This window comes from Natrix helvetica, assembly GCF_964273705.1.
Source record: "Natrix helvetica genome assembly, chromosome: 1".
NCBI lineage: Eukaryota > Metazoa > Chordata > Lepidosauria > Squamata > Natricidae > Natrix > Natrix helvetica.
Genome location: NC_138548.1, coordinates 184,229,396 through 184,256,707, shown reverse-complemented (window position 1 = coordinate 184,256,707; position 27,312 = coordinate 184,229,396). Strand labels below are relative to the sequence as shown.

Here is a 27,312-nt window from a genome sequence, read left to right as displayed (position 1 = left end):
TGTAACTCTGTTAATTTTGGTTCTGTACAATATTTCTATTTTATGTCTTTATAGAACAATGTTGTTCTATTCCAGGCGTAAACAGTAGTAATAAATATCCCAGGAGTGAACAGTAGTAATAGTAGAACAGGGGTGTCAAACATCACGGCAGGACATGACATATCGGGACTTTTCCCCCCTTCGCTAAACCAGGCATGGGCGTGGCCAGCACGTGATGCATCTGAGCTGCGGGTTTGACAGCACTGTAGTAGAAGAAAATATCTCCAAGACTGGCTAAATTAATGAAAGTTAAACAATGTGATGAAAAGGCAAATTCTTGTACATCCTATCAGGAATTTATGCTTCCTGTCTTCATGTGTAAAGACATTCATATAGATTAGAAGTAAGAAAAATGGTTTTCCATGAAATAGATGTGTCACGTATACTGCTGACCTGGGACTTACCCCATGTCCCGAACAAACTTTTCCATTAGCATCCATAGGACAGCTGCTTATGTTCAAGGACTGAATAGAGAGGCATCTTCGGTCCATACACATCATATTAGGACCACAGGGAGTCCCATCTTCTACATAGCCTAAATCTGTTTCATCATCTAAAAGTACATGTGCACAACTACAAGAAGAAGTTTTAAAATGTTACTAGCATTATTAAACTTCATCAGAATAAATAGATGATAATATTTATAGGATGCATAACCTGAAAATCCAGGAAGTAAAATAATATGATTATTTTTTTCATTCTATTGATGGATGTTTGTTGTTTTGGGCAATTTTGTGTGTCCAAATAAGAAACATACTAAAATAAAAGAAAAATTAAAATTAATTTGGCAACATTGAAAGAATGAAATTTCAAATTATCTCAATGAAGCAATAGAATAATTTTACATGTATATTAAACAACCTATTCAGATGCCAATAGAATGAAAAAAATCATAAGAAATTAAAGTCAACTAATTAGATGTGGTTTTAACTTAATTTATTGAGAAACAATCTGTAGAATGTGCTCGATGTTCAAATGTTTAGGTAAACTGAAAAAGCCAGTCTTGCACACTGAATCAAATTTTACATACCTGCAATTTACTACAACACCTTGGTGGAAAAAAGAAGTTGGAATAATTTCTCCCTGAAGGTGACCAATTCGTGGAACCCCATCAAGATTTGCACAAAGCAATAATCCACAGAACACGTCGCTGTAAGACAAAGCCAAGATACAAGCTATTTTTGGAATGGGAAGAGAAAGATTATTTTGACAAATTAGGAAACTTGCCTTTACGGGAAAATACAATCCGGACTGCACTGTAGCAGAATTCCAAATGATTTTAATTATTCTTTCATTTAAGAATTTAAGTCTAAACTTTGTGAGAAATAGTCACGTTACACATTCACTTCTAGAATGCAAGTTGTCCAAAAACGATCAGGCATTGCTATGGTTTATGAACGATTATGTTTAAGCACTATAAATAAATAAAGACCAAAAATAAATAAGGGCTACAAGCCATTAGAAACCTGAAAAATATGGATAGCATATCAAATGAGAAAAATGTGTTACTATTCAAGCTGTTTTTGAGCTGAAAATGATGAAATGAATTTTAAAAGTGCCTTGAATGAGTGTAAAAATTCTTCTCTGTTTCCCCCAGTTTCCATCATACAGTTAACATCCCATGTTATCTTTGAGGCTATTTGAGGGTCCCAAAACTTCAGTAGTACCTTCTGTGGGAAGCAAAGGTGTCTGTAATAAAGTGGAAAATTCTGCTCCTGTATCTTGTAGGCCAGGGGTGTCCAAACTTGGGAACTTTAAGACTTGTGGACTTCAACTCCCAGAATTCCCCAGCCAGCCATGCTGGCTGGGGAATTCTGGAAGTTGAAGTCCACAAGTCTTAAAGTTCCCAAGTTTGGACACCCCTGTTTTAGGCCAACAAGCAAGTCACTTTAAGAACAATTGAATCCAGCATTCTCAGACTTACTGTTTGTGGCAAGGAATCCATTTGTCCCCATCTTTTCCACAGTTTCCTTTATGTGTACCTTCTGTATTAAGCTTCTCGTAACAGTGTTTGTGAGACCCTGAAGCCTCTGTGGAAGAAAATAAGGTAATTTCCAATAATGCTCAAAATGGCTTTATTCACTTGGTCTCAATGTTTAATCATGCCACAAATAATTCTACTACAGTTAGCTATGAACATACTATGAACATAATAGGGATTTTTAAAATGTTCTCTCTCGCTTGCTAAAGATTTTCTATATTCTTCCAAATGATTTTTTTTGTTTTTGCTTTTCTGTAATTTGTTTTTCCCCTATTTACTCTTTTCTTTTCAGTGTTTTATTGCTCATTGTACATTTAAATAAATTAAAAACCAGATATCACTAGTAATGTATTATTACGATTTCCTTTTTAAAGGATTTCCCTAACAGTTTTCATCTGCATTAAAAATTTTACTGCTTGTGTCTGGGATATAAGATGATAAAAACCAGTATATTGACTATTAAGAACAAGAAAGCAGAAAAACAACAATAAAAAGGTAGAGTTATTTTCCTAATACTAAATACTAAAGGTCTGGAAGATACTTCTTTTTGTCAAGGATAAAAAATCTTAGTAAATCTTGTACTGTATGTTTGCAATTATTATTATTTTTAATTTGCAGCTAACAGGAGATTTGTATTTGGCAATATTTTATGGGGGTGAAGAGATTTTATCCTCCGATTTTGCCATACTCTGTGGAAGATTTTTGCAGGGCAACACAGTTCTTCATTCAGATTTACCCACCCCTATTTTCAAACATGATACAGCCAAATTACATTGATCCTGATTGATTTATGAGAATAAGGCCTGTTCCCCAAAATGCTTGAACATCCAGAGACAATAGAGGATAATATAAATCATGTATATTGAGAGAAAGAGAGGGAGGGAGGAGAGAGAGAGAGAGAAGCTTTTTAAATATCAATATAGGGTAGGGATTAGTACCAAGTCTGCACATATAAATTCCAAACAAAAGTGTATTAAAGGCCCTTACAAATTATTTTATACAGCATTACCTTTTAATTCATAACACAGTAAAAAGCTGATAGAATATGCTAAGAAATACTTTTATATAAATTAACTTACTATTGCCCCAGATGTATTTGCATTGATTATCTCTTGTCTTACACTCTCCACTGTAGCAACGTCCCTAAATAGGAACAAACTGTAGTCAGCATCATACCATTCTTCTTCCTCCATAAAAAGCTAGATATTGCCATGAGCTTTGTCATTTTTACTAGCAGGGAGCAAAAAAAGATTTCTACTAATACTGCTTGGCTTGGCTTTCAAGGTAGCTAGGATGCTCGAAATCATTTTCTTTTCACAAGGCTAATAAAATGTTAATATAACTTTATATTTTACTTCCAGGCAAGATATGACATTTGAGAGTTTCCTCTTTAATAAAGAGACATTAGAATATGTGAGCAAAAAGCAGTTATATTGCTTTTTAAACTCGAGCCTGAAACTATACAACCTACGTTACAAAGTAGAATTTCAAAGAAGGTAAAAGTTGCAGAATAGAATTCCCAGCATAATGAAATAAAATCAGAGGACCTCAAGTAGAGCTTAGAGCATTATCCTAGTAACTACTGAGAAGAAATAACATATGCAGTACCCAGTGAATATTATATCGGATAGAATAATTACACAAGGAAATGGCAAAAGTAAATTAGAGTCATGAAATTTGCATTACTATTTACTTAAACAGTTCCTATATTTAAAGAAAGCATTTTAAAGCTTAAAGTAGCTAATAAGGAAATAACAATTAAAACAGCATAAGCCTTCAAAACAAAAGAAAAAAGAAAAAGAAAACAACCACAACATTCAAAGAACAATATTACCCATCAAGCAAGAAGGGGAAAAACACTACAAAAAGTATTAATAACTTAAGCAGGATCTATGCAGAAGCCTTTCTGACAATGGTGCACAACAGTGGCAGCATGCAACAGGCATCAATAATATACAAAAAGTGGCCATGAGGCATATACCTCATAACTGTGGAAGAGGAAGGAGGAGAAGGAGGAAATATCACAGCTTGGGTGCCTGATGGCAGTAGGTTTTATGGTTCCAGATGCTACATATGCTCCCCCTGCCCCTTTATTTTTAAATCAAAATTTCTGAACAATTGTTTATTCAGTCTTACAGCCATCCAGCCTACTCCTATAACCCTTGTGTGCATCCCTGAACGACATCCTGTGAAGTGAAATTGACAGTACTGCAACTTCCAAAAGAACTGTCCTGATATACACTTATAGGCTAAGCTCATGCAGGCTCAGTTTTAACTTACCTGATTTGAATCGCAAGCAAATCCATCTTGCTTATGAAGATTGGGTGGGCACTGAAAGGCAAAATATTACTTTACTTTAAAAACAGTGGAATTATCCCTTAGAATTTACTTGCATTTTCTGTTCACATAGGGTTTTACTGGATGGTGACCCATCTACACACATTGATAGACAGCTATCTAAAAAGCAGATGATATCTGTCTAAAGCTCATTTTCTAACAAAAGCAGGAAAGGCTGAACTGAGCTTGGTCACACTAATGCCTTTACAGTTCTGAAGTCCTGTAGTACCGCAGGTGATTTATCAACCAGCAGGGTTAAACCCTTCTGCAATGAACATAACAAGGAGACATTCATAACCTAGAAGTTTCTTGATTTAAAAGTCTTTTTGTAGCTACCATTGTACCATTTTGTACCATTGTAGCTGCAATTGTTATTTTTCTTTCAGCTTTAGATCATATATAGCAATAGCACTTAGACTTACCTATACAGCTTCATAGTGCTTTACAGTCCTCTCTAAGCAGTTTATAGAGTCAGCATATTGCCCCTAACAATCTGGGTCCTCATTTTACCGATCTTGAAAGGATGGAAGACTAAGTCAACCTTGAGCCGGTCAGGATTGAACTCCTGCTATGGGCAGAGTTAGCCTGCAGTTCTGCATTCTAACCACTGTGCCACCATTGCTCTTATCAACATACATTTCAGACAGCTTAGCATTGGTAACTGCCTCCTGATTAGGCTGCTATGTCTACTTTACATAGGTCTGCCTTCAGAGCCAACTCAGGAAATTCTGTTGTTCTAAAATAGGGCTATAAAAATGACTAATTGAAAATGAGATAATAATAATTTGATAAAATTATTCCAGTGTTGAATAGATTAATAACCAATTTAGGACTTCTGCATAACTCATCTGGAGCTTACTTAAGGTAACATTGGAGGTCCTTTCTGTAAGCCATTAGCAAATGTAATTATATAGGTAGTTACTAGCAAGGATCACACTTACAGATATCACTCTAGGGAAGACTCTAATTAAAAAGGCACCTGCTGTTGCTCTTTGATCACTTTTTCAGTGAAACCTGGCCCTATTAAATAATTACGCATCTTATTTGAGATCTGAGGATTTTGACTTATGTTTTATTTTGTTAGAAAGAGTCTTTAATTAAGCCACATTTTACCACTGATACATTTTAATCATATTTTATTCCCATCCAGACAGTGCATCTGAATGATGATTGGTCATGTAAGCATGATGAGTATGTACATAATAGCTCCTATATTTAGAGGATTACTTAATTTGATTAAATTCCTTGAAGAGACGTCCATTTTAAGAATGCTTAATTATGTTAAATGTGAGTTAAACCACAAATGTAATATCAAAATAAGAACATTTCTTACAAAACATTGCCTGATAAGGCACATGCCTTTCTCTATAGAATAATTCTGTTTATTTGAAGAGAAACGTGTACATATTAAATAGAAGAATACTGTACTCTAACTGTTTTAAAACCTTTCTTAAAGAGAGAACTCAATATATATACACACTGAAGTCAACAATCTGAATGAAAGCTCTTTGCTGAGATCCCAAATTGCTTTTCCACCAATGGAAAGATTCTTTCTACTCAAAATAAGGACTACATTCTACTGTACCAATTTTTGCTTATTCCTGCTGCCATAGCTTTCTGGAACAAATTTTGGAGGAGTGGGCAGAAAAAAGAAGAGGCAAAACTCCCCCCTCTGTCCTTGTAATTGTCTTATGTTCCTTCCACAAGAATTCGTAATCCCAAGCATCAAATACTATATATGGATTCTAAATCTTTTGGGAATATGTATATCAGCACAGCTTAGGTTTTAGATATAAAAAGTACATTTTTTCTACCTTTTTCAAAATCAAATTTTGGTCCTAGGTGAAATAAGTTTAGTATTGTTACACAAGTGAGAAGGTTGGTGATCACCTGACTGATAAATCAATATGTAACATATTTAAAATACATTATGTCATTACCTGGCCGGAGTCACCTGTACAGATTTCTGTAATATCACACTCATTCACTGCATAGCGACACTCAAAACCTCGTGGAAAAAACTGAAAGTAAAAAGATTTTCAGTTAAAAAACAGTCAAGGAACAACCAAGTATTTAAGACTTTTTAAAAAAGTCTTAGCCTTTTATTGGGTGAAAAAATCATATATAAGTATCATTTTCATTCATTGGTAGGAAAGCAGGGGGAGAGGAAGGATATGATTTTCAATGGACACAGTAAAGTTGTGGTACCTCTCTGCCCAGGTCCCTTTGTTCCTAATAGTAGCTCTGTTTTTTATTTTATCTTATTTAATTGTATTTTCTAATTCAGTGCCACTTAGTAAAGATGCAATTAAAATAACTTACAAGGCAGGTTTCATTACAGCATGGACCATCACTGCAATGGGCTCCATTAGAAAGGGAACATTTTTTACAGCATTCTGCATGGCAGTCCTAAAAAAGTATACGGTATATTAATGATTATTATTTATTTATTTGGCATAATGCATATTATACATGGACTACAACATATATTAACATTTCACCTAGATTAGTAAAACACATTAAAATATGTGTTTTATGTTCAAATGCCAATGTCTAGGCTATCTAAGCGCAGCACGGTTTAAATTAAAAAACAAAAACAGATACTGAACCAGTATATGTTCTCAGCTTACAGCCAGTCATGATGTGATCTACAGTTTGATGTGGGGTGTGAAGCTAGTTCGCCTCCTTGTGGTGCAACCTGGATAACGCCACAGCGTGAATTAAACAAATTTGCAACTGCTGGCAGTCAGACCACTCGGTAGACCATCCTGGCTGTCAAAATATATGGCAACGAGAATGAAAACAAAAAACGGACCTTTTCAGGCCCAAATGACAAGAGAGATCAGGAATATTACTCAAATTTTCCAAATCAATGTTAATCAGCAGATCCAAGAGCCAATATGTTTCCAAACTTTTATTGGACAGTAACATATTAATTATAAATAATAATGATAAAAGTTGAACAAAAAAAATCAGTGATTCACTTCTGCTGACTGAACACTATGTACAAAATGGAGAAGGGGTGAATCCTTTCCCTAGGATCTTACAGTGCACTTTTAGAGTATATTGTTAACTAGTAGAAGATCCTCCAGAACGAAGTGTGAAATTGCACCAGTGTCTACAGTGGAAAAAGAGCATAGGAAGTGCTGGTCCATGGATAGATGCCTACATTTGCATATATGATTCCTTGCATATAGATACATATTGGCCAAACCAGTGACATGTTTCCTTATTAAGATGTATTGATTTATTAGAATTGTACCTTGCCACAATCGAACATACTTCTTAGGGGATGAAATTGATAGTATCCCTGTACTGAATACAGGTAGTCCTTGACTTCCAACAGTTCGTTTAGTGACCATTCGAAGTTACAATGGAACCAAAAAATTAGTTATGACCATTTTTCACACTTATCACAATTGCAGCATCCCCATAGTGACATGATCAAAATTCAGATGCTTTGGCAACTGACACATATTTATGATGGTTGCAGTATCCTGGGGTCATGTGCTCACCTTTTGTGACTTTCTGACAAGCAAAGTCAATGGGGAAGCCAGGTTCTATTAACAATTATGTTACTAATTTAACAATTGCAATGATTCACTTAACAACTGTAGCACAAAAGATCATAAAGTGGAGCAAAACTCAGTTAACAAATGTCTCACTTAGCAACAGACATTTTGGGCTCAATTGTGGTTGTAAGTTGAGGACTACCTGTAATATCATATCAACAGCCCCCTAGTATAAGTTATGTTATGTGCCAAATATAGTATAGAATATTGAACCAAAATACAATATAATAAATAACATTTAAAAGACTGATTGTTTTTCTGAAGGCTCAGAATTCCCTCAGCCCAGACTGCAAGATTATTATTTTAATATTGGAACATGCCACTAAGGTAAAATATTTATGTATATAAGCGAAGTAAAGATCAGAAACATAGCTTAATTGCAAGAAATGCAGAATAAAAAAGAATGAAAATCAGAATTAACATGCTGCTCAGCCCTTATACCAAGCAAAAAAAGAACTCTCCAAACGAGAGTTCTGATGATTTCCGCTCTTGCTCAGATGATCTCAAAGGGAGAAAAACCTCTTCCATCACTTCCTTCTTTATTAATTTGTGCCGCATGAAAATGAACGGCACCTTATCAGTAATTATCTAATTTTAAGCTTTCATTTTAAGATGAAAATAGTACCGTTTGGATACCACAGTCGCAGTCTTCGCCTGGTTCCACATACCCATTTCCACATTCAGTGGCATCAAACAACTGAAAAAAAACCACACATTTAAGAAAAAAATGTTATGATCTAACTACCATTAAAAGATCCAGGTATATATTTAAGTGCTAAATACATGCATTTCTGTTCTGAAGCTGATTATTAAAAATGAATATCAGATTTCTGCTGGAGGTTTTTCTCAGGAGTAATTTAATAAAGAGCAAAACTTCAGAGGAACTGGAATTTGTTCCTCTCACTATATTTATCTGGCATTACCATTTTCTGTTCTTTGGATGGATTGGCCATCCAGCTAGATGTTGAGTAAAGATAGTAATATCTATCTTAAAAGGAGTTAGGAATGTAGCCTCTGTGATTCTTTTCCTTACTGTATCTAATGTATTGAATAAATAGCACTGATATCCAATCTGAATAGCCATTGTTCCCCTCTTTTCTGCAGTTTACCAAAGCCAGGAGTATTTTCATGTGATAAAAATAGGAATGCCAAAATAGGAATGCCTCTAAAAGCTTAAAGCACCTGCTGAAAGAGGAAATCATTAGTTTAAGTGGTTTCTCAAAGATAATACAATACAATAGAATACAATAGTAGAGTTGGAAGGGACCTTGGAGGTCTTCTAGTCCAACCCCCTGCCTAGGCAGGAAACCCTATACCGTTTCAGACAGATGGCTATCCAACATCTTCTTAAAGACTTCCAGTGTTGAGGCATTCACAACTTCTGGAGGCAAGCTGTTCCACTATACTCCAATAAGAGTATTGCAGATTAAGTATGTTCAGTAAATGCTCTTGAACCTAAAGCAAAGCTATCTTGTACTTTGGGAATAAAGCATAACTCCTGAAAACCTCTTACTTCCTAGATATAATTGCAGGGTTGGTTCAGTTTTACATCTATTACAAAGTGAACATTCCCCCCCCCTTCTTTCCTCTATTTCCTTCCCAATCCATTCAAAATGTACCATCATCCAGTTTGCTACCTTCCTTATAAAGGATTAAAAGGAGTGCACCTTTGTAGGCCTGTTGAAAAGACAAAAGCCTCCTCCTCGGAGTAAAAAATCTCTGTATTCAGCAATGCTGCACTTTGAGAATTTTCTGGGATGATAGACACTGAAACAAAACAACAGCAAAATATTAGAGAAATGGTTTATAGCACAGCCATAAAGAAATATCTAGGTTTTTCTGAAAGCAAATAGATCAGTACAGTAGTATACTTTTGCAGCAGATATTAATAGTTCAATTCAAATTTTTAAAGCAGCCTTTTCATATTTTACACAGATTTTTGATAGTATTCTGTTTCAGACAAAGAGGGACACTATGTTTAGTCAAACTGGATTAATCATCTCATTCCTATCTGAAAGGATGCTTTTTTGACCAAACATAAATATTTGTAATCTTTATTTAGAGTTTTGTTTTGAATTAAATTGCCTACATCTTTCTCTGCAACCTGGCAAACCACAACTGGAACATTCTGTATTTTGGACTGACTTTGAAGGTATTTCAGAAATATTGTTTTCTATAGATTTCAACCATTATGAAATTTTTAGAAACAACTAAGCTGTTCTAGCTTGCGGAGAACACAGGTGGACAAATGGAGGCGAGCCAGGACTTAACAGAATGCTAACCGTTTATTGCTAACAGGTTGCCAACGCGGCAATTCACAATACACGCGCTTCGCTAACAGGCAACAGCTGAGCTCTGCTCTGACAGCCTTTATATATGCCGCTGTCAGAGCAGTCAGCCAATCAGCGCTTAGCACAGCGCCCCCTAGCGTAGCGGACCAGAGGGAAAACTATATACACAACACTCCTTTACACCTAGAGAGCGCATGCGTAATCTTGCAAATACCTTGGGCGGTGACGGACCCGCCCTGATCTTCGCAGAGTGACGTCTGCTTCCGAGTTAGTGGCCGTGGTTTCCAACGGCCCGGAATTTTTCCTACCAGGCTTTTTCACCGCTGGAGGTTCACAGGGAAAACAAGGTAGGTTCCTAGGTTTACCTATTCTATCTTGAGGTAGCTCTGGGGTGGTAGGCCTGGAATTTGGTGTTTGTGCAAATTCAGAGTCTAGGCTCTGTTGCTCCCATGGCTCTGGGGTGGTAGGCCTGGAATTAGCTGTTTGTGTGTTTTCGGAATCTAGACCCTGTTGCTCCCTTGTTGTGTTTGCCTCCCCTTGCCAGTTCCGCAACTGATTTATATGGCGTTTCCATATTCGGCCATCCTCTATTTCGACTATGTAAGAGCAGGGGCCCGTAATTTTTCTAATAATTCCCTTTACCCAAAGTGGGTGGCCGGCGTAATTCCGGGCATATACTGTAGCGTTTATAGAGAAACCTTTTATCTGACTGTGTGAGTCAAGAGGCTTTGATGGGGCATATTCAGGGTGAAGCCTGTCAAGTGTTGTCCTAATTCGCCGACCCATCAATAACTCAGCAGGGCTGACTTCCGGTTCCGGCGGCTACGGCGACGGGCAAATCCTTTGCCCGCTCCCAGTCTCCCGGTGGGCTTCCCCCGCTTTTGGGGGGGCAAAGGACGCCCCGGAGAGGCGTCCTGCCGAGGGAGCGGCTCGCGGAGGGCCCTGGCATCGGCGGCGGCTGGTGGGGGCTTCTCCGCTTTGCTCCAGGCACCGGGGAGCAGTTTCGGAGGGCGCGCCTGCGTCTCGCTCCATGCCGATCGGACAATGCAAAACTGAAGGAAGCAGCGGCGGTATGGTGAGGTGCTTCCTCTCTCCATTCCCTTTCTTTTGAGTTGATGGACTTTTTCAGTAACTTTAAAAGCTAAACTTTCGGAGTTTTCTTGGAGGAGTGGCTGGAGGGAGGGGGATTTCCCCCCCCCCTTGGACAAGCGGCTTGAAAAAATTTGCTCTTGCCCCCAGGGGAAGGAGGAGGGGGGAGAGCCAACTAATGATGCCTCACCCCAGTAAAAGTGTTTTTCATTGGACTTAGTTCCAGAACTTATTGATGACCTGAGAACTTTGTGAACTTTTAAAACTTTCCTATGCCTCTGAGCCCAAAGCTGGCAGGGCAAGATGGCACACTTCCGTTGTCTTCATGAACTTTGAAACCTGACTCCACCTTTAAAATTCAGGCTTCCGGTCTTTGTCTCTCCGTGTCACCCAGAGGAATCTCTTGTGGATTGTTATTTTTTGAACTCTTTGGAGAGAAAACCTTTCTCTATTGCTAGACTGACTAAAGAAGCTCCCACCTGTTTGGATCTTCTGCCTCCTGGTCTCATCTGTCTGCTCTACTTCTCCAGCTGTCCAGTCTCTTCACTGACTGATCTCTTTGTTTTATAAACCATGTCTCCAAAAAGACCACCCCCTGGAAAACCTGGCTTTGCTACTTCTGCACCGACATCTGCAACATCCAGTCCTGCCATACAGTCAAAGATTACAGAACTGATGCAACCCAAGAGTACAGAGATGGATCTGCAACAAATGCTTCAACAACTCATACAGGGCCAGGAAGAAATTAAGAAACAATTAAAAGAAATGAAGGAAGAAATTAAAGAGAATCAAGTCCAAATTTATAAGAACTCACAGAGACTGGACCTTGTGGAGGGTGGGGTGGCGGAGGCGAGGGGGGGGTAGAGGCTTTACAGAAGGGAAACAAAGAACTTGATATCCAACAAATGAAAACAGAGTTTGAGAGAATGTCCTTTTATCTTAGATTTCAAAATGTTATAGAAGCAGATGGGGAAAATATAAGGGACATTATGACTAATATTTTAGCTGAATACATACACAAAGATAAGCAGCAGATGGAATGGGAGATAGATCTGGTCTATAGAGTGAATTCAGCATATGCCAGAACACACAATGTACCCAGGGAGGTTCATATTAAATTCCTTAGGAAAAGCACAAGAGATGAAATTCTGGGTGTACAAAGGGGGCAAGCATTGACATACCATGACAGGGAGATAACCATCTTGAAGCAGATCCCCAAAAAAATTAGGGAGAAAAGGAAAAACTATTCGCAATTGGCGAATAAATTATACCAGAAGGGGGTGTGGTTTAGATGGTTGATGCCTGAAGGGATGCTGATATTCTGGGAGGAGACAAGAATCAGAATCAATACACCCATAGAGGCACAGGCCTTTATGGAAAAAAATAAAGCGAACCTAGAAAAAACAGAAGACTCTACAACGGTCATACAGGACACGGGAGGGGCCGGAGCTCTGCCAGCGGGGGGTGATGGGGCAACACCAAGAAAGCTCAGATCACAAAAATGAATAAGAAAACCACATTATTATAAACAGACCGAAAGTAATAATGAAATTATATCTAGACTATATATCATAACTATATAAATTGATTGAAAACTTTTTTTAGAATTAATATGCTGATTTTTTATGATCATGTACTAATGTTTTATACTTAGATGTATCTTATGAGTTTGGAGGGAGGGGGCGTCTGCCATACTTGCAACTGCCAAAATTTGTAACCATTCCACCTACCCTTTTCCTTATAAATGTTTTAAAAAACCAATAAAATTTTTTGAAAAAAAAAAAAACTCAGCAGGGCTTTTATTAGTTGTGGCACATGGGGTGGCATGTTGCCAAAAGAGATATGTGTCTATGTCCTCCTGCCAGTTAAGTGGACCAAACCTAGCCAGCGCTTCTTTAGCTGATCTGACCGCGCGTTCCGCTAGGCCATTGGCCGCCGGATTGAAGGGGGCTACGAATGCATGTCGGATTCCCAATTGAGTAAAGAATTTGTTGAGCAGGGCAGCAGTAAATTGGGGACCATTATCAGATACCACTAGATCAGGCAACCCATGGGTAGCGAAAACCCTTCTAAGTACCTTGATGATGGCAGGGGCAGTAGTACTAGACAACAAGGCAATTTCCACCCACTTAGAATAAACATCAACAATCACAATAAAAACCTGGCCCTTTACTGGGCCTGCCAAGTCCATGTGGATCCTGGACCACGGAGCTCTGGGTTGCTCCCAGTTTTGGATGGGAGCTCTGGGACCGGCAGGTCAGGATTCCTGGCACTTCTCACAGCCAGAGACCCACCGTGCAATGTCCTGGTCCATGCCCGGCCACCAAGCGTAGCTGCGGCCGAGTGATTTCATTCTGACGATGCCGGGGTGGCCTTCATGCAGCGTATTCAGCACCGCTTCTTGGAGTGAGGCAGGAACGACCACTCGGCTTCCCCACAGGAGGCAACCTTGCTGGGTAGAGAGTTCATGTTGCCTGGTTGCAAAAGGTTGCCATTTGGTGCCCAGAGGTTTGGCTGGCCATCCACGTTCAGTCCAAGCCAGCACCCTGGAGAGTAGCTTGTCTCGCCGTGTGTGTGTGGCCACATCTGCTGCCGTGATGGGCGACTGCATCTCGTCGATTAAGAGAACGTCGGAGGCAGGAGCAGGATCCTGGACGGCAATGGGCAGGGGGCATCTGCTTAACGCGTCAGCATGTGAGATGTGCTTCCCAGGTCGATGGAGCAGGGTATAGTTATAGGCTGCCAGGAACACCGTCCATCTCGTGAACCATGGAGACAAGATCTGTGGCATTTGCTTGTCCCCAGCGATGATGCCCAACAGGGGCTTGTGATCCGTCACTATATGGAAATGACGGCCATACAGATAGGAATGAAAATGCTTCACCCCGGCTACTATAGCCAAAGCTTCACGGTCGAGCTGGCTATAGCTTCTTTCGGGCGAAGACAGGGTGTGGGAGAAGAATGCGACCGGTACCTCTAAGCCAGACTGCAGACGGTGGCTTAAAACTGCTCCGACCCCGTAGGGAGATGCGTCACAAGTCAGAGTCACTGGGAGGGATTCGCTGTATTGGTGCAAAACAGTCTCAGAGGTTAAAAACTTTTTGATATTAGCAAAAGCAGCGGCCTCTTTCTTTCCCCAAAACCATTTTGCGGAACGGTCTAGCAAGCGATGGAGAGGCTCCACAACAGACGCTTTATGGGGCAGAAAAATATTGTAAAAATTGAGCAGCCCTAAAAATGCTTGAAGCTCGGCTTTGTTTGTTGGTGAGGGGGCTTGGGTGATCGCCTGCACCTTAGCAGGCGTAGGACGGATTCCATTCTTATCGATTAAGAAACCTAAGAACTCAACTTGTGGAACAGCAATTTGGCACTTGGTTGTTTTTAGTTTTAAACCAGCACCGCGGAAACGCTGAAGTACGGTTCGTAGACGGGTCATAAGGTGCGCCATGGAACGGGCTGATACCAGGACGTCGTCAAAATAAGGCACGACGCCTGGTATCCCTTGCAAAAGCCTTTCCATTAAGTTCTGAAATAACCCTGGCGCTACGCTGACCCCAAACTGCAATCGGTGGCACTTAAAAGCGCCTCTATGTGTAACTATAGTCTGGGCTTCAGCAGTTGCCTCGTCCACAGGCAACTGCTGATATGCCTGAGCCAGATCGAGTTTAGCAAAAATTGTTCCCTGTCCCAGAGAGTGCAACAAATGCTGCACCACTGGTACGGGGTATGCACTCTGCTGTAATGCGCGATTAAGGGTGCACTTAAAGTCCCCACAGATGCACACAGACCCATCATGCTTCACTGGTATGACAATGGGAGTCTCCCAACGGGCATGATCAATAGGTTCTAACACCCCCTGAGCTATTAACTTATCTAATTCAGCGTCTACTTTAGATTTCAACGCGAACGGCACCCGGCGCGGCTTTAGCCGCCGTGGTGGTACTTGGGGATCTAAATTGAAGGAAATGGGTGTGCCAGTATATTTCCCTAATCCTTCCCTGAAAACTTCGGGAAATTCCTTAATCAGAGTATCAAGGTGTGGAGTGGTCTGGATCTGATCTATACCAGTTATGGCTAGACCTAAAGCTTCAAACCACTCCAACCCTAATAAACTTGGCCTGGGGCCCTTGACTACAATGAGAGGGAGCCTTTTTTGAAACTGTTTAAATGATACCTTACAGTAAAACTTCCCTAGTACTGGAATGGAATTCCCTTGGAAATCCCTCAGCTTCAATGGGCACGGGGATAGACGTGCCTGTGAAATACCTGGCACAATTCTCCTGATTCCTGCCCATGAGATGATAGACACGGCTGAGCCAGTATCTATTTCCATCTGGCAGGGCTTACCCTCTAGCCTGACATTGAGGAATATTTTTCCCCTAGGTGCATGGATGATCTGATCCACTGCATACTCATCCCTGTCATCATTGACCGTGAAACAAGAATCTTTTTTTCTAGAACCAGCGTTCCTGCCTAGGTTAGAGGGCTTCCTGAAACTTTGGTTAGGGCTGGGAGAGTTCCCTTCTAACGTGCTCACACACGGAGCTACTGCCCTACAAACTCTCGCCAAATGGCCCCTTCTCCCGCAACGGAGACAGGCAACGTTTTTAAAACGGCAGTCTGCCCTATCATGCTTACCCCCACACCCAGGGCAATTTGCACGGAATACAGCCTTACCCTGGCGCCCTTTTTGTTGCTCACCACGCAGACGATGTACTTCATCGTTTCCGACGGCTCCGGTGTCCTCGAGAGTGTCTTCATGGTGAACCTCGGTAGTCTTTTCTGCAGATAGAGGCTTTGAGAACCTCTGGAGTTCGTCTGTGGATTTGCTTGACATTTCTACAGCCCTGGCTTCGTCAAGGGCTGTTTGCAAATCGAGTTCGGGTTTGGCCAGTAGATGGCGTTGTATGCGGAGGTCTCTAACACCCCCCACAATCTGATCTGTTAATACTTCATCTAGGTCTCTAAACCTACAATGGACAGCTGCGGCTCGTAACGCAGCCACGTAATCATTAATGGATTCTCCCTCTCGCTGAACCCTACGGTAAAAGGCAAATCTTCGTGTGGTGCGGGAGAGCGATGGGGCGTAATGATTCTTTAATTTAGTCATTAACACGTCCCAGGTTATATCGTGGACAGAGAGTGGGGCAACTAAGGTTTCAGCCAAATTAAACATCTCTGTACTACACAAATTTAAAAAACAAGCCTTTTTTCGCTGCTCAGTCAAGTCTGTGAAGCCGTTGGCTTCTAAAAAGCATTCAAAACGTGAAATATATGAGACCCAAGTCTCTGTGGCCGCGTTGAAGGCGGCAAAAGTATTCATGGATGCCATCTCTGAGGTAACTTCTTCTGTTGATTATCAGCCAAAATAGTATTCGATGGACAATGACTCACTCGACCTCTCGTCGAGTGATTCCCCTGAGGGAAATCAGCTCTCGGTGACTCAGCTCGTGGTTAGTGATTCACAGCTCTGCCTGGGCTCCTCCAGAGTATCCCACCTTCGTCGCCAATGTTCTAGCTTGCGGAGAACACAGGTGGACAAATGGAGGCGAGCCAGGACTTAACAGAATGCTAACCGTTTATTGCTAACAGGTTGCCAACGCGGCAATTCACAATACACGCGCTTCGCTAACAGGCAACAGCTGAGCTCTGCTCTGACAGCCTTTATATATGCCGCTGTCAGAGCAGTCAGCCAATCAGCGCTTAGCACAGCGCCCCCTAGCGTAGCGGACCAGAGGGAAAACTATATACACAACATAAGCAATGATATTTCATCAATTCAATGTCATTTTATTTTGTTCTCAGTTTATTTCAAGGATAAATTTAAAATGCTCTTGTAATGATCAATGCCCTACCTGGAAAGAACAAATTTGTACCACCAGAAATAATAAATGAATAATAGTGATCCATACCTATGACTTTTCTTCTCTGAGTATTTAAATTAGCCTCAGCTATTTTAAGCAAAGCTCTTTCACTGAGCTCTTTTTAAAAAGCCACAGAAAATTTGGTGTCTGTGATTTGAAAAGTAATCTTAACCCCACCTCCTATTTTTAGTATGATTGCTTTTATATATTACTAATGCTCCATTTTTGAGGAAATAAAACAGCTTACTTTCAAGTTCTAATTATTATTGTTTTTTTGCATTGTGTTTATAGAAATCAGAATAGAGAAATACACAAGTAAACATTTAGAAATTTTCATCAAATGAGTCAATATTCAACTGAATTCACTTGACCCTGTAGTGTGGTTGATAGCACACAGAGACAAATGGTAGCATAAGGCGTTATGCACTACTGTGTTTCCCTGAAAACAAGACATGTACTGAAAATAAGGCCATGCCAGATTTTCCGGGTGGGCAAAAATATAATCCCTCCCCCGAAAATAAGGCCTAGTGAAGGGTTGAGTTTAGCCAGAACAAGGGGCAGTCCTTCCCTTCCCCAGTCACCTCAGGGCTTCTCGACCCCTTAATCGGATCAGCTGAGCCGCTCCTTTCCCAAAACAGCTGATTCGAGGGTGCCACTCAGGCCTCTGCCTTCAGTGCGGCTGCAAAAGAAGCTGGAGGCCAAGCAACACAACCCTCCTTGCCTCATGCCCTCCTTACCTAATGGTGACAGTCACAGCAGGCGATTCCCTCCACGGAACAGGAAAAGAAGGCATGGAAATCAATACACCTGGGACATCGTAAGAAGCCCTGTGAGGAGACGCCGCTGCTGATGTGCAGGAAATCTCTTCCCCCACCCACTCACCTGCAGATCATCCTTTCAAAGAGGAGTTTCACCAGGATGAAGGAAACACAAAAACTGCCTTCAGCCATCTCTTCGTCCTGGTGAAACTCCTATTTGAAAGAACAATCAGCAGGTTGGGGGGGGGAGATTTCCTGCACTTCGGCAGCAGCGTCTCCTCACAGGGCTTCTTCCGATGTCTCACGGGTATGGATTTCCATGCCTTCTTTTCAGGAAGTCGCTTCTCACCTGCATATTCACATTGAAGGCTCAAAATGGGGCATTTTTTCAAATGGCTTGAAAATGTGGAGGAGGATATTCCTGCCTCTCACCCTGTTCTGAAGCTCAGCACAGACTCAGAACAGGATAAGAGGCAAAATCCCCCCCCCTTTCCTGGCAATCGTTCTTTCCTTGGGATCTCAGCGCAGACACACATCCCCCAAATGCTCTATCCGAAGTCTTCTCTGCGTCTGTGCAGAGCTCCCAAGGAAAGGATAGTGTGTGGGTGTGCGAGAGAGAGATCCCTAACACCCCCCCTCCCAAGGCAGGCACATCCCTCCACTAACCTGCTTTCCTGCTCCATTCTCCACTGCCATGTGCAGGGCAAGAAAAGTAGTTTGTGGGACTACTTCCAACTTTGCGAGATCTTTTGGGGGTTTTTTTTGCGAGACGTTGGAAGGTATTTTCTGGTATTTTTTTTACCGTAGGCACACAGTCTACTTTTCTTGTCTTGTACATGGAGTGGAGAATGGAGCTGGAAAGCAAGTTAGTGAAGGGATGTGGCTGCCTTGGAGGGGGAGGGGGTGTATGAGGGACCTGTGTGTGTGTGTGTGTTCTGCCAGGAAGAGCCCTCACGAGGCCAGAGCAGTACAGTCAGCTGTTCAGCGGCCAGCAAGCAGGGCAGGCGAAGGCCAGGGTGCAAGGAGAACTTGGGTCATTGCAGCTGCAGGCAAGCAGATGGTTGGAGTGGGTGGGGCCGGTGGGCTTGCTGCCTCCTGCACCTGAAAAATAATAAGACCTCCCCGAAAATAAGGCCAAGCCCTTATTTGGAGGGTCAAAAGAAAATAACACCCTGTCTTATTTTCAGGGAAACAAGGTACTATAACCAAGTGAGAAAAAGCAAGTTATGTGATCTAACATTGTTTCTGATTTGAACTTTTTTTTCACTTTTAAAACTAATTTCTTATCATGAAGATATAAGAAAAATAAGAAAAACAGGCAAGACTTTAAAGTCAAAAATTATCTAACTTTTTTGTACAAACAATTATTTGCAAAATAAGTTCACATGCATGGGGGTTGTTTTTATGTAGGTTTTAAAAATTTGATTAAAATAATTTTTATCCTTTATAGTAACAGAAAACTATATGAATAAATATAGATGAATAAATTTTTATTCTTATGAACCACATTATTTTTTAATTTGGCCTGAGCAAAATGTAAACAATAATTGAACTGTGCATAAGAATCAGTTATCATTACAAACCCTGTTTCCTCCATGATGCATCCACCCCAGGATTCTGTACAATCACACCCTTCTTAAATGGTATAAACGAAAGAGAGAGAGGGAGGGAGAATAAAATTAGTTGGCAATATGCAGTACAAAATACACAGTAGACAACAAGTACAGTAAGTACAGTATTTTCACTCTTCACATCTTTGCATTTTGAATAGTATATCTGATAAGCATAAACGAATTATACATTCATATCTGAAAGACTGCAATGAGTAAACTAATCTCTTCCCAACAAAGAAAAAGTTGAGACACTGTGTGTGTGTGTGTGTGTGTGTGTGTGTGTGTGAATACATAGACATGCATGATTGATTAAGTGATTATGTACATCATCAAATTATTTTTGACTTCTAGTGACTCAATAGGTAAATTATGTCCATGAGCATGCATGACCAAAAATGTTACATGGGCAGAGAAATCTAGTTGCTTAAATTGACTTAAAAGATTCTTAGACAACAAAATAGTTATCTCTATTTAGAGAATATAAAACTATACAAACATTTAGTTTGATACCATGTAGCACATACTTGGTTTTCTGGATGCTGGTTCCCACTGTATTCCTAGATTCTGAGCCAAGCTTTGGGACAATTCTTGTGCTATTCCCCAGTGAGGCCCATACTATTAGAAAAAGATATCAACCTCAATTAAATAAAGCTTCCACCACAAAATGTTATAGACATTTTTATCTTATTTTCTTTTACTTTATTTTTAGTGTGTTTTTATTTGCAATTCTGGTCAATGACCATAAATAAACATTACATTCTTTTGTATATAACTTAAGCTAGATACTAACATTTCTGTGGAAATATCTTTCTAATTTAAACAGAGTTTATTTCTAAGTACAAGCAACACTGATTCTGTTGGGTATACAACATGTTTTTCTTGAATTTAAGCCATCATAAATGAACCTTGTCCTGAGAAGTGAGAAGAAACAGAACTAACTTGGAGAATAAACTCCCAGAATTGGCCTTCCCAGTACTGCTATTAGAAATAGGCTTACTCCATGAAATAAACTTACTATTTGGATAAAAAGAGCAGATGAAGCATCAAATATGAACAGAAAAGTATAAATATGATAACAGAAAAGAAAGAAAACAAAACAGACGAACAAAGAACAATATAGTAAAAAAAAAGTATATTATATTTATTTGTCCTACAGGTGCTTTTTTCAAAAGGTAACGGGACTTTGTTTTTGTCCTTGAAGACATTTCGGTTCTCATCCAAGAACATCCAAGAGGAGAGAGACTCTGTGCTTGGGAAAAGTTGGCAAGGGAGGTTGCAAATGGTAATCATGTGTCCCTGGAGCACTGCAACAGTTGTAAGTGTATATATGAGCTGGTTGCCAAGCTTCCACTTTGCAATTCCATGACGGGGGGGGGGGGGGGGTGAAACAGCCAAGTACCATTTATTCAACATCTTTGCAACTTTGAATAGTTACTCAATGAGTGGTCAGTAATCAAGGACTTCTTATATACTCACGAGACTTTATGAATTGGATAAATAACTACATTTCTTCAAAACAGAACTATTACCTCATTTACTCCCACACCTCTAGCCACTGAACAAATTCCTCCAAAATAGCTTAGGCTACTTCTTTTATAATGAAATGTGACATTCCTTCAGAAAAAGACAGATAAAAAAATAATATTAATATCATTATCTTCAAATGAAATAGTATAATATAAATTATGAGAACATGAGTTTCTTTAATGTCACTGAAGCAGAATATTCTTAGTTATATTGGATACTCATAGTAATTCTATGTCAAGTGCCCTTGTGGGGTTTTTTTTAATCTTGCCTTTATAAGTAACTCAAGATGGTGAACATACCCAATATTTCTCCTTCCTCCCATTTCCCCCATAACAACAAACCTGTGAGGTGGGTTGAGCTGAGAGAATAATTGGCCCCAAATCACCCAGCTAGTTTGTGCCCAAGATGAGACTAGAACTCATAGTCTCCTAGTTTCTAGGCCAGCACGTTAATGACTACACCAATGGCTAGGGTTGAGTAACTTATTTCCAGTTTTAGAAGATGTCATAGGAAGAAATAAATGAGCAAAAATGTAAAAGAGAATATTCCAGAAAATATCTTACCCAGAAAAAGGCTTTCTAACCGAGATAATGTTTTTCTGAATAAGATATATCCCTGTACTATTATAGAAATAATTATTGGACTCTGTGAACAGCAGTTTTAATTTTGGGTACAATTAATCAACTCACAAAACAATAAGGAAAATATTCTGATCAATTAAGCTCTAGATTTGAAGCCCCAAAGTCTGACATAATATCTAAAAGAAAAAGTGGCTCTAAAAGTATTTTGACTAATCCTCATAATTCATTGGGTGATTCAAGAGATGCTGTATTTAATAACACCTGAGGATGAAATGACTACAGATCCTTAAGTCTCTGAAGAAGAAAAGTGGACTAGACCACCTCTCCTCTTTTTACATACGAGAGGAGATGTACAGCATCAGCACGTTGCTTGATGAAGTTCTGTCGATATCGGGAAAACTCATGAAGCATCTGCCGTGGGTCCTGGTGGACATGAATACGATCTCTGTCTGACCAGGTTTCAACAGCAACTAGAACAACTCTGGTGTTTAGTTGCTCCTTGTAAATCTGTGGGGAGAGACAGGACAAGCACAGGAGTGGAACACTGGGTCAAACATGCACAGTTAGCCAATCAATCAGTGGAAAGACAAACAGGGTAAAGTAGGAGAGAAACATTGGAATATAATTAGATAATATACTTCCCTAATAATCAATACTCCATTAAATTTACAGTAATGTCAATACTACAAAAGACTGCATAATTATCAGTACATGAGTATGTAATATTTACTATATAGTTTGTGGCAGGAAAATTTATAAAAACAGTTGAGAATGGACAGACCTCATGTTTGGAGATTTTGTTTGTGTTTTAATTATAAGAACATACACTAATAATAATTATGAATCTGGGTGCCTGAAGTGAGCAGAACAACAACAATTTATTGTTACAGCAAACATCTTTAACTGGAAGCTCAGAACTCTTGTTTGTTTTTTTGGTTTTTTTTGAATTCATGAATATCTTTTCAATAAAATCACTCATTCTTCAAACCACATTTCTAGCAATCATAATCTTCATTAGGTAGGTAGGTAAGTATGTCCTGTGATCCAGTTGTGTATTTTGCAAAACAAGGTAACATCACGGACACATTTTCTGTTTAAACAAATAACCCTTGGTCTCATTTTTTCAAAGAATTGTCAGGCTCATTTCATAATAGGACTAGAATGAACAGGCACAAAATAATTCTTTTTTTACAAAAATCTAGATAGTCTTTATCTGCACAAAAAACTGAAGTGTTTGTTACACTGGAAGAAAAATACCTAGCATTGTGAGATGGCTTATTTAATACACTGCATTTATCAAGGTCTAAAGAACGCTTGTGTGGAAGTGGCATCTATAGCTGCCTGCATTGTAAGGCAGTTTTTCAAAGAGTTCATTGATAGGGTCTCTTCTTGGCATTCTGTCTTTTCCTTTTCAAAGATTGATTCATTCATTTTCAGCACTGGCAGCTTTGAAGTGCAAGGTGCTACACAGGATAGTATTACAGGAAACTGTGATTCTATAACCTCCCACAAAAAAGAATACCTTCTGTAAATCCCCAAAGAAAATTATGGATTTCTTTTCTCTGCATTCTCAGAGGCCACCGAATGTTTCTTTCTAGGATCAAGAGTTTGTTTCGTTTTAGTACGCATGTGTGGATGGTAGCACAGACATCTTGTTGAAGCCGTGATTACATCATATGTGCCAAGACATCACACAAATGATACAAATTGTGCAATTTATGTCCATTGCATGGTGACATCATGACTTAAAACACCATCCCCCCCCCACTAAACTACAGTAAGGATTCTTTTCAAATACTTTTTTTGTAGTTCTACAAACTTTGGTATTTCTTTTGGGTAATATAAAAATTGGGATTTAGACATGCAAGTCGGCTATTGATGTAAATCAGTTTTTGTTCTTAATATAAAAAGAATTATGGGACAAATGGTTACTTTTTCAATTTATCATTCCCTACTGAATTGAATACAGTATTATTAATTTAATTGACTATGGCAATACTTACAGCGTCCACGAGATTTACCACCGATTTTGCAAAGTTATTCGTATTACTATGGGATGACCGATGTTTTTTGAACTAGAAGAAAAATGTTAAGTCATAATCCAATCGAAACATTGATTATACTTCTTGCTTCCTGGCAAAGCCAAAAAAAGAAGCAACCCCAGTAATATTTCTCTTTGAACATTTTTGCATTGTATTGATAAAGGTCAATTACACAAACAATAGCATAAAACATGGATTTGCAATAACTTTCCCTTATAATTCAAATGATTGATTGCAAGCCTTCTGTGGCACATAACTCGATGCATTTTTTTATTTCAAGTACAAAATGTTCGGTGAAGAAGACTGTACTTAGTTGTCTTAAATTTGCAATCATAGAAAGAAAACTAGATATCTGGGTATCTAGCAGGAAGTTTCTATTAAAGTTTTATTCACAAAAATAAATAAACTCTTCTTATAAATGAAGCCTGTTAACATTCATTACTTATTATCAGCTTATTTATATATAGTACCTTTGGGTCAATCTTGACTCCTTGACTATCTAAACCAGGGGTATCAAACTTGTAACAACACATCGTCATATGACATATCATCACAACTTCCCCCCCTTGCTAAAATGGGGGTGGGGGTGGTCAGCGCGTGATGCATCCAGCCTGTGAGTTTGATACCCCTGATCTAAACAATCCATGCAAAATCATTGGGGCACAACAAATGAAAAGAATAGTTCCTCATCTGGAAATATATTTTATTAATCTTTGGACAAAAGGGTTAAAAAAAAGTCCAGAACAGATCTCTCCAAACATTGTACTCTCAGATTATAAGCAAACATGATGAATTTCCAACATCATATAGAAATATCATCAAATTTTTGACCTCATAGAAAGACATTGCAACAATCCTGACAGAATTTTTTAATCAATATTATTATTACCATATTGCAGATGGAAATCTGAGGCAGAAAATGAGGTTTCTTGCCTACAATAATTGGCAAACAAACTGTAATCAGGCACTTCCTAATTCATATTTTAGTGTCAGATTACCTCAACTCAGTACTGCCTTAATATCAGCATTTTGAGACATTTGAGAAGTAGCTATTAAGACAGGGAATTTCTGCTATATGCATTGGTTTCACATGAGGTATCACCCTGATTAACGGTAGGACCGGCCCTTGTATGAAGAGTATACTCATTTTGAATTCCTGAAACTCTCAGAGATATGGAGACAGGTCATGTAGGATAGGATAGAGAAGGCGAAGAAGATGACTGTGGTCTTTCTAGCCGCCTCACATAATTTTAATTGCATGACAGATGCAATGTTGAACTAAGCCTTGAGAAAGACAAATAAATGGACCAAAATGAATCAACTTTGTGGTCTTTCCTAGATGTGCTTCTGGAAATAACACTGGATGTGGAGGCATCAAGTAATACAAGCCTGGCTGTTTTGATACCCATAATGTAGTCTTATTCCAAGAATTTCCTGTTGCACGTTCCTTAATTCTTTATTCAAAAGTATAATTATCCATATCACCATTAAGTATGTATGCATTTTTCACAATCAACTTTTATGAAAAAGAATAGAAATAACTAATAGAATCAACTTACCATTTTATAATCATTAACAATCATGAGCTCCAAGTATTTCATTTCTTCAAAGATGCCACGCACTGCCTGTAAATTATAAAAAGAATAGATTAAAAAAAGAATAGGTTGCTATACTGTTTGTCATGATAACTCACACTGTGTTCTTAAATCTGTTTTACCAAAGCTTAAGAGCAAATTATATTGTATTAATTTAACTGGAGGATATCTAACTCAATTTTTTTCAGTCTTTTTCAAAATGAAAAGAGAGGAAAATTCTTTGGTGATACAAAAGTCCATTTTTCTAGCCACAGGTATGGTTTGAGGGTTTTTCCTACAACTTATTTTGTTTTAATTGTAAAAATTATATTTTTAAAAGGTTTGCCACTGCTTCAGATGATAGGTTAAAATCAGCCCTGCTATGTTGTTGGGTGGGAATTCCGTTAAGGCCAAGGAGCATGACAAAGATGCTTTCAAAAACTGAATTGCTATCAAATACCACAGCAAGGGTTTTCAACTTTAGAAAAAAGTATAACTTTCCCACCCCACATACATATGAAAGCTACTTCCTTTACAGGGGCAGGTGATGAATAGCTATGAAGGATGAAGAATTATCTTGATACTGACTAAATAGAACCATGATCTGACTCAGTAAAACTTCACATGCTTTGTCATTACTACACATGTACGTTCAAGAAGGGTCAACTTATATAACGTACAACCTACACAATGAGCACATGAACAAAGACTGAAGCAAGCACAACTATCCCATATTGTTGTATCTGTACAGAATCTGATATATGTAGTTTTGCATCTTTAGTGTTGTATGCAGGGGTGGGTTTCAACCGGTATGGACCGGTACGGCCATACCGGATGGTGAAATTTAGCCTGCTTTCCCATACCCGTTGGTTAGGAGGCCCTGTACCGGAACCTCCCTCCCCTCTTTCGCTCTTTCACTGGCCCCGCCCATATGCACCACGCTGCCGAAAAGTTCTCAGAAGAAGAAACAGAAGAACTGGTGAGTGGCTGGGGTTGGGGGGGGGAGGTTGTTGGGGAAGAGGGAAGAGGCAGAGGGGCTGCTGGAAGAGTGTGTGTGTGTACATAGGCTGTGGGTTTTTAAAATGTCTGAGTGAATCCAGGAAGAGGAAAGAGTCAGAGGGGCTGGAAGATACTATAGGAACACACACTTCCAGCCCCTCTGCCTCTTCCCCTTCCTGGATTCACTCAGACGTTTTTAAAACTCACAGCCTGTACACAGCACACACTCTTCCAGCCCCTCTGCCTCCTCCCTCTTCCTGGATTCACTCAGACATTTTTAAAAGAGTGGAAGCGTGTGTGCGTGTGCACAGGCTGTGAGTCTTTAAAAAGTCTGAGTGAATCCAGGAAGAGGGAAGAGGCAGAGGGGCTGGAAGAGTGGGTGCTGTGCACAGGCTGTGAGTTTTAAAAACGTCATTCTTTGGGGCAAAGAATTCAGTGACATTGACTTTGCTACTCTCACCTAGTCACATGACTGCCAAACTACTCCCACCTGGTCACATGACCACCAAGCCACTCCCACAAAACAGGCCACACCTACAGAATAGGTTCTAAAAAATTTTGAAACCCACCACTGGTTGTATGAATATTTTTCTGTTAATAGTTAATCAATTCACGCTTAAGTGAATTTTTATATTGTCACAGGGTGTGATATGAAAGCATATAATGCAGTTAATTTCCTGAAACAAAACATAATTGAGTCTAATCAGAAACAACATGGGAATTCAGTGTATATGACTCTGAGTTCTAGTCAAATAAAGATGAGATATATGATTAATAAATATTAATAAATATGGAGATAACATCTTTTCAGGTTTGATATGATGTTTTTCCATTTCTTTATTGTTTGTATGTTTATAGCTGTCCAATATCACAGTGTTTGAGTTTGTGTTAAATTCTCATTTCTTCCTCTCTGAGCCATCCAGAGTCCATATTGCACAAAAGTTAACAAAATATATACAGTTTGTTGGCTGTAGCCTTCCCAGAAGGGTTGGGAATATGATCAAGTTGTAAACTTTGTTTGTTTGTTTGTCATTGTACTTTGTGA

At 39.3% G+C, this 27,312-nt stretch overlaps 1 protein-coding gene across 4 annotated transcripts in view; it reads right to left on the bottom strand.

The window, feature by feature from the left end:
* Positions 1-27,312, bottom strand: part of ADAM23 (ADAM metallopeptidase domain 23) — a 93,587-nt gene that overhangs the window by 20,008 nt on the left and 46,267 nt on the right. For all 4 annotated transcript variants that reach the window (XM_081939880.1, XM_081939881.1, XM_081939883.1 and 1 more), the window contains exons 9-23: positions 25,254-25,319; positions 23,656-23,727; positions 21,993-22,159; positions 21,074-21,158; positions 20,069-20,159; positions 19,515-19,566; positions 9,597-9,696; positions 8,555-8,626; positions 6,680-6,766; positions 6,298-6,378; positions 4,301-4,351; positions 3,100-3,163; positions 1,964-2,069; positions 1,070-1,189; positions 444-612 (exon numbers count right to left, since the gene is read on the bottom strand). In XM_081939880.1, coding sequence (XP_081796006.1) covers positions 444-612; positions 1,070-1,189; positions 1,964-2,069; positions 3,100-3,163; positions 4,301-4,351; positions 6,298-6,378; positions 6,680-6,766; positions 8,555-8,626; positions 9,597-9,696; positions 19,515-19,566; positions 20,069-20,159; positions 21,074-21,158; positions 21,993-22,159; positions 23,656-23,727; positions 25,254-25,319 — 1,383 coding nt within the window. The remainder of the gene's footprint in view (positions 1-443; positions 613-1,069; positions 1,190-1,963; positions 2,070-3,099; positions 3,164-4,300; positions 4,352-6,297; positions 6,379-6,679; positions 6,767-8,554; positions 8,627-9,596; positions 9,697-19,514; positions 19,567-20,068; positions 20,160-21,073; positions 21,159-21,992; positions 22,160-23,655; positions 23,728-25,253; positions 25,320-27,312) is intronic.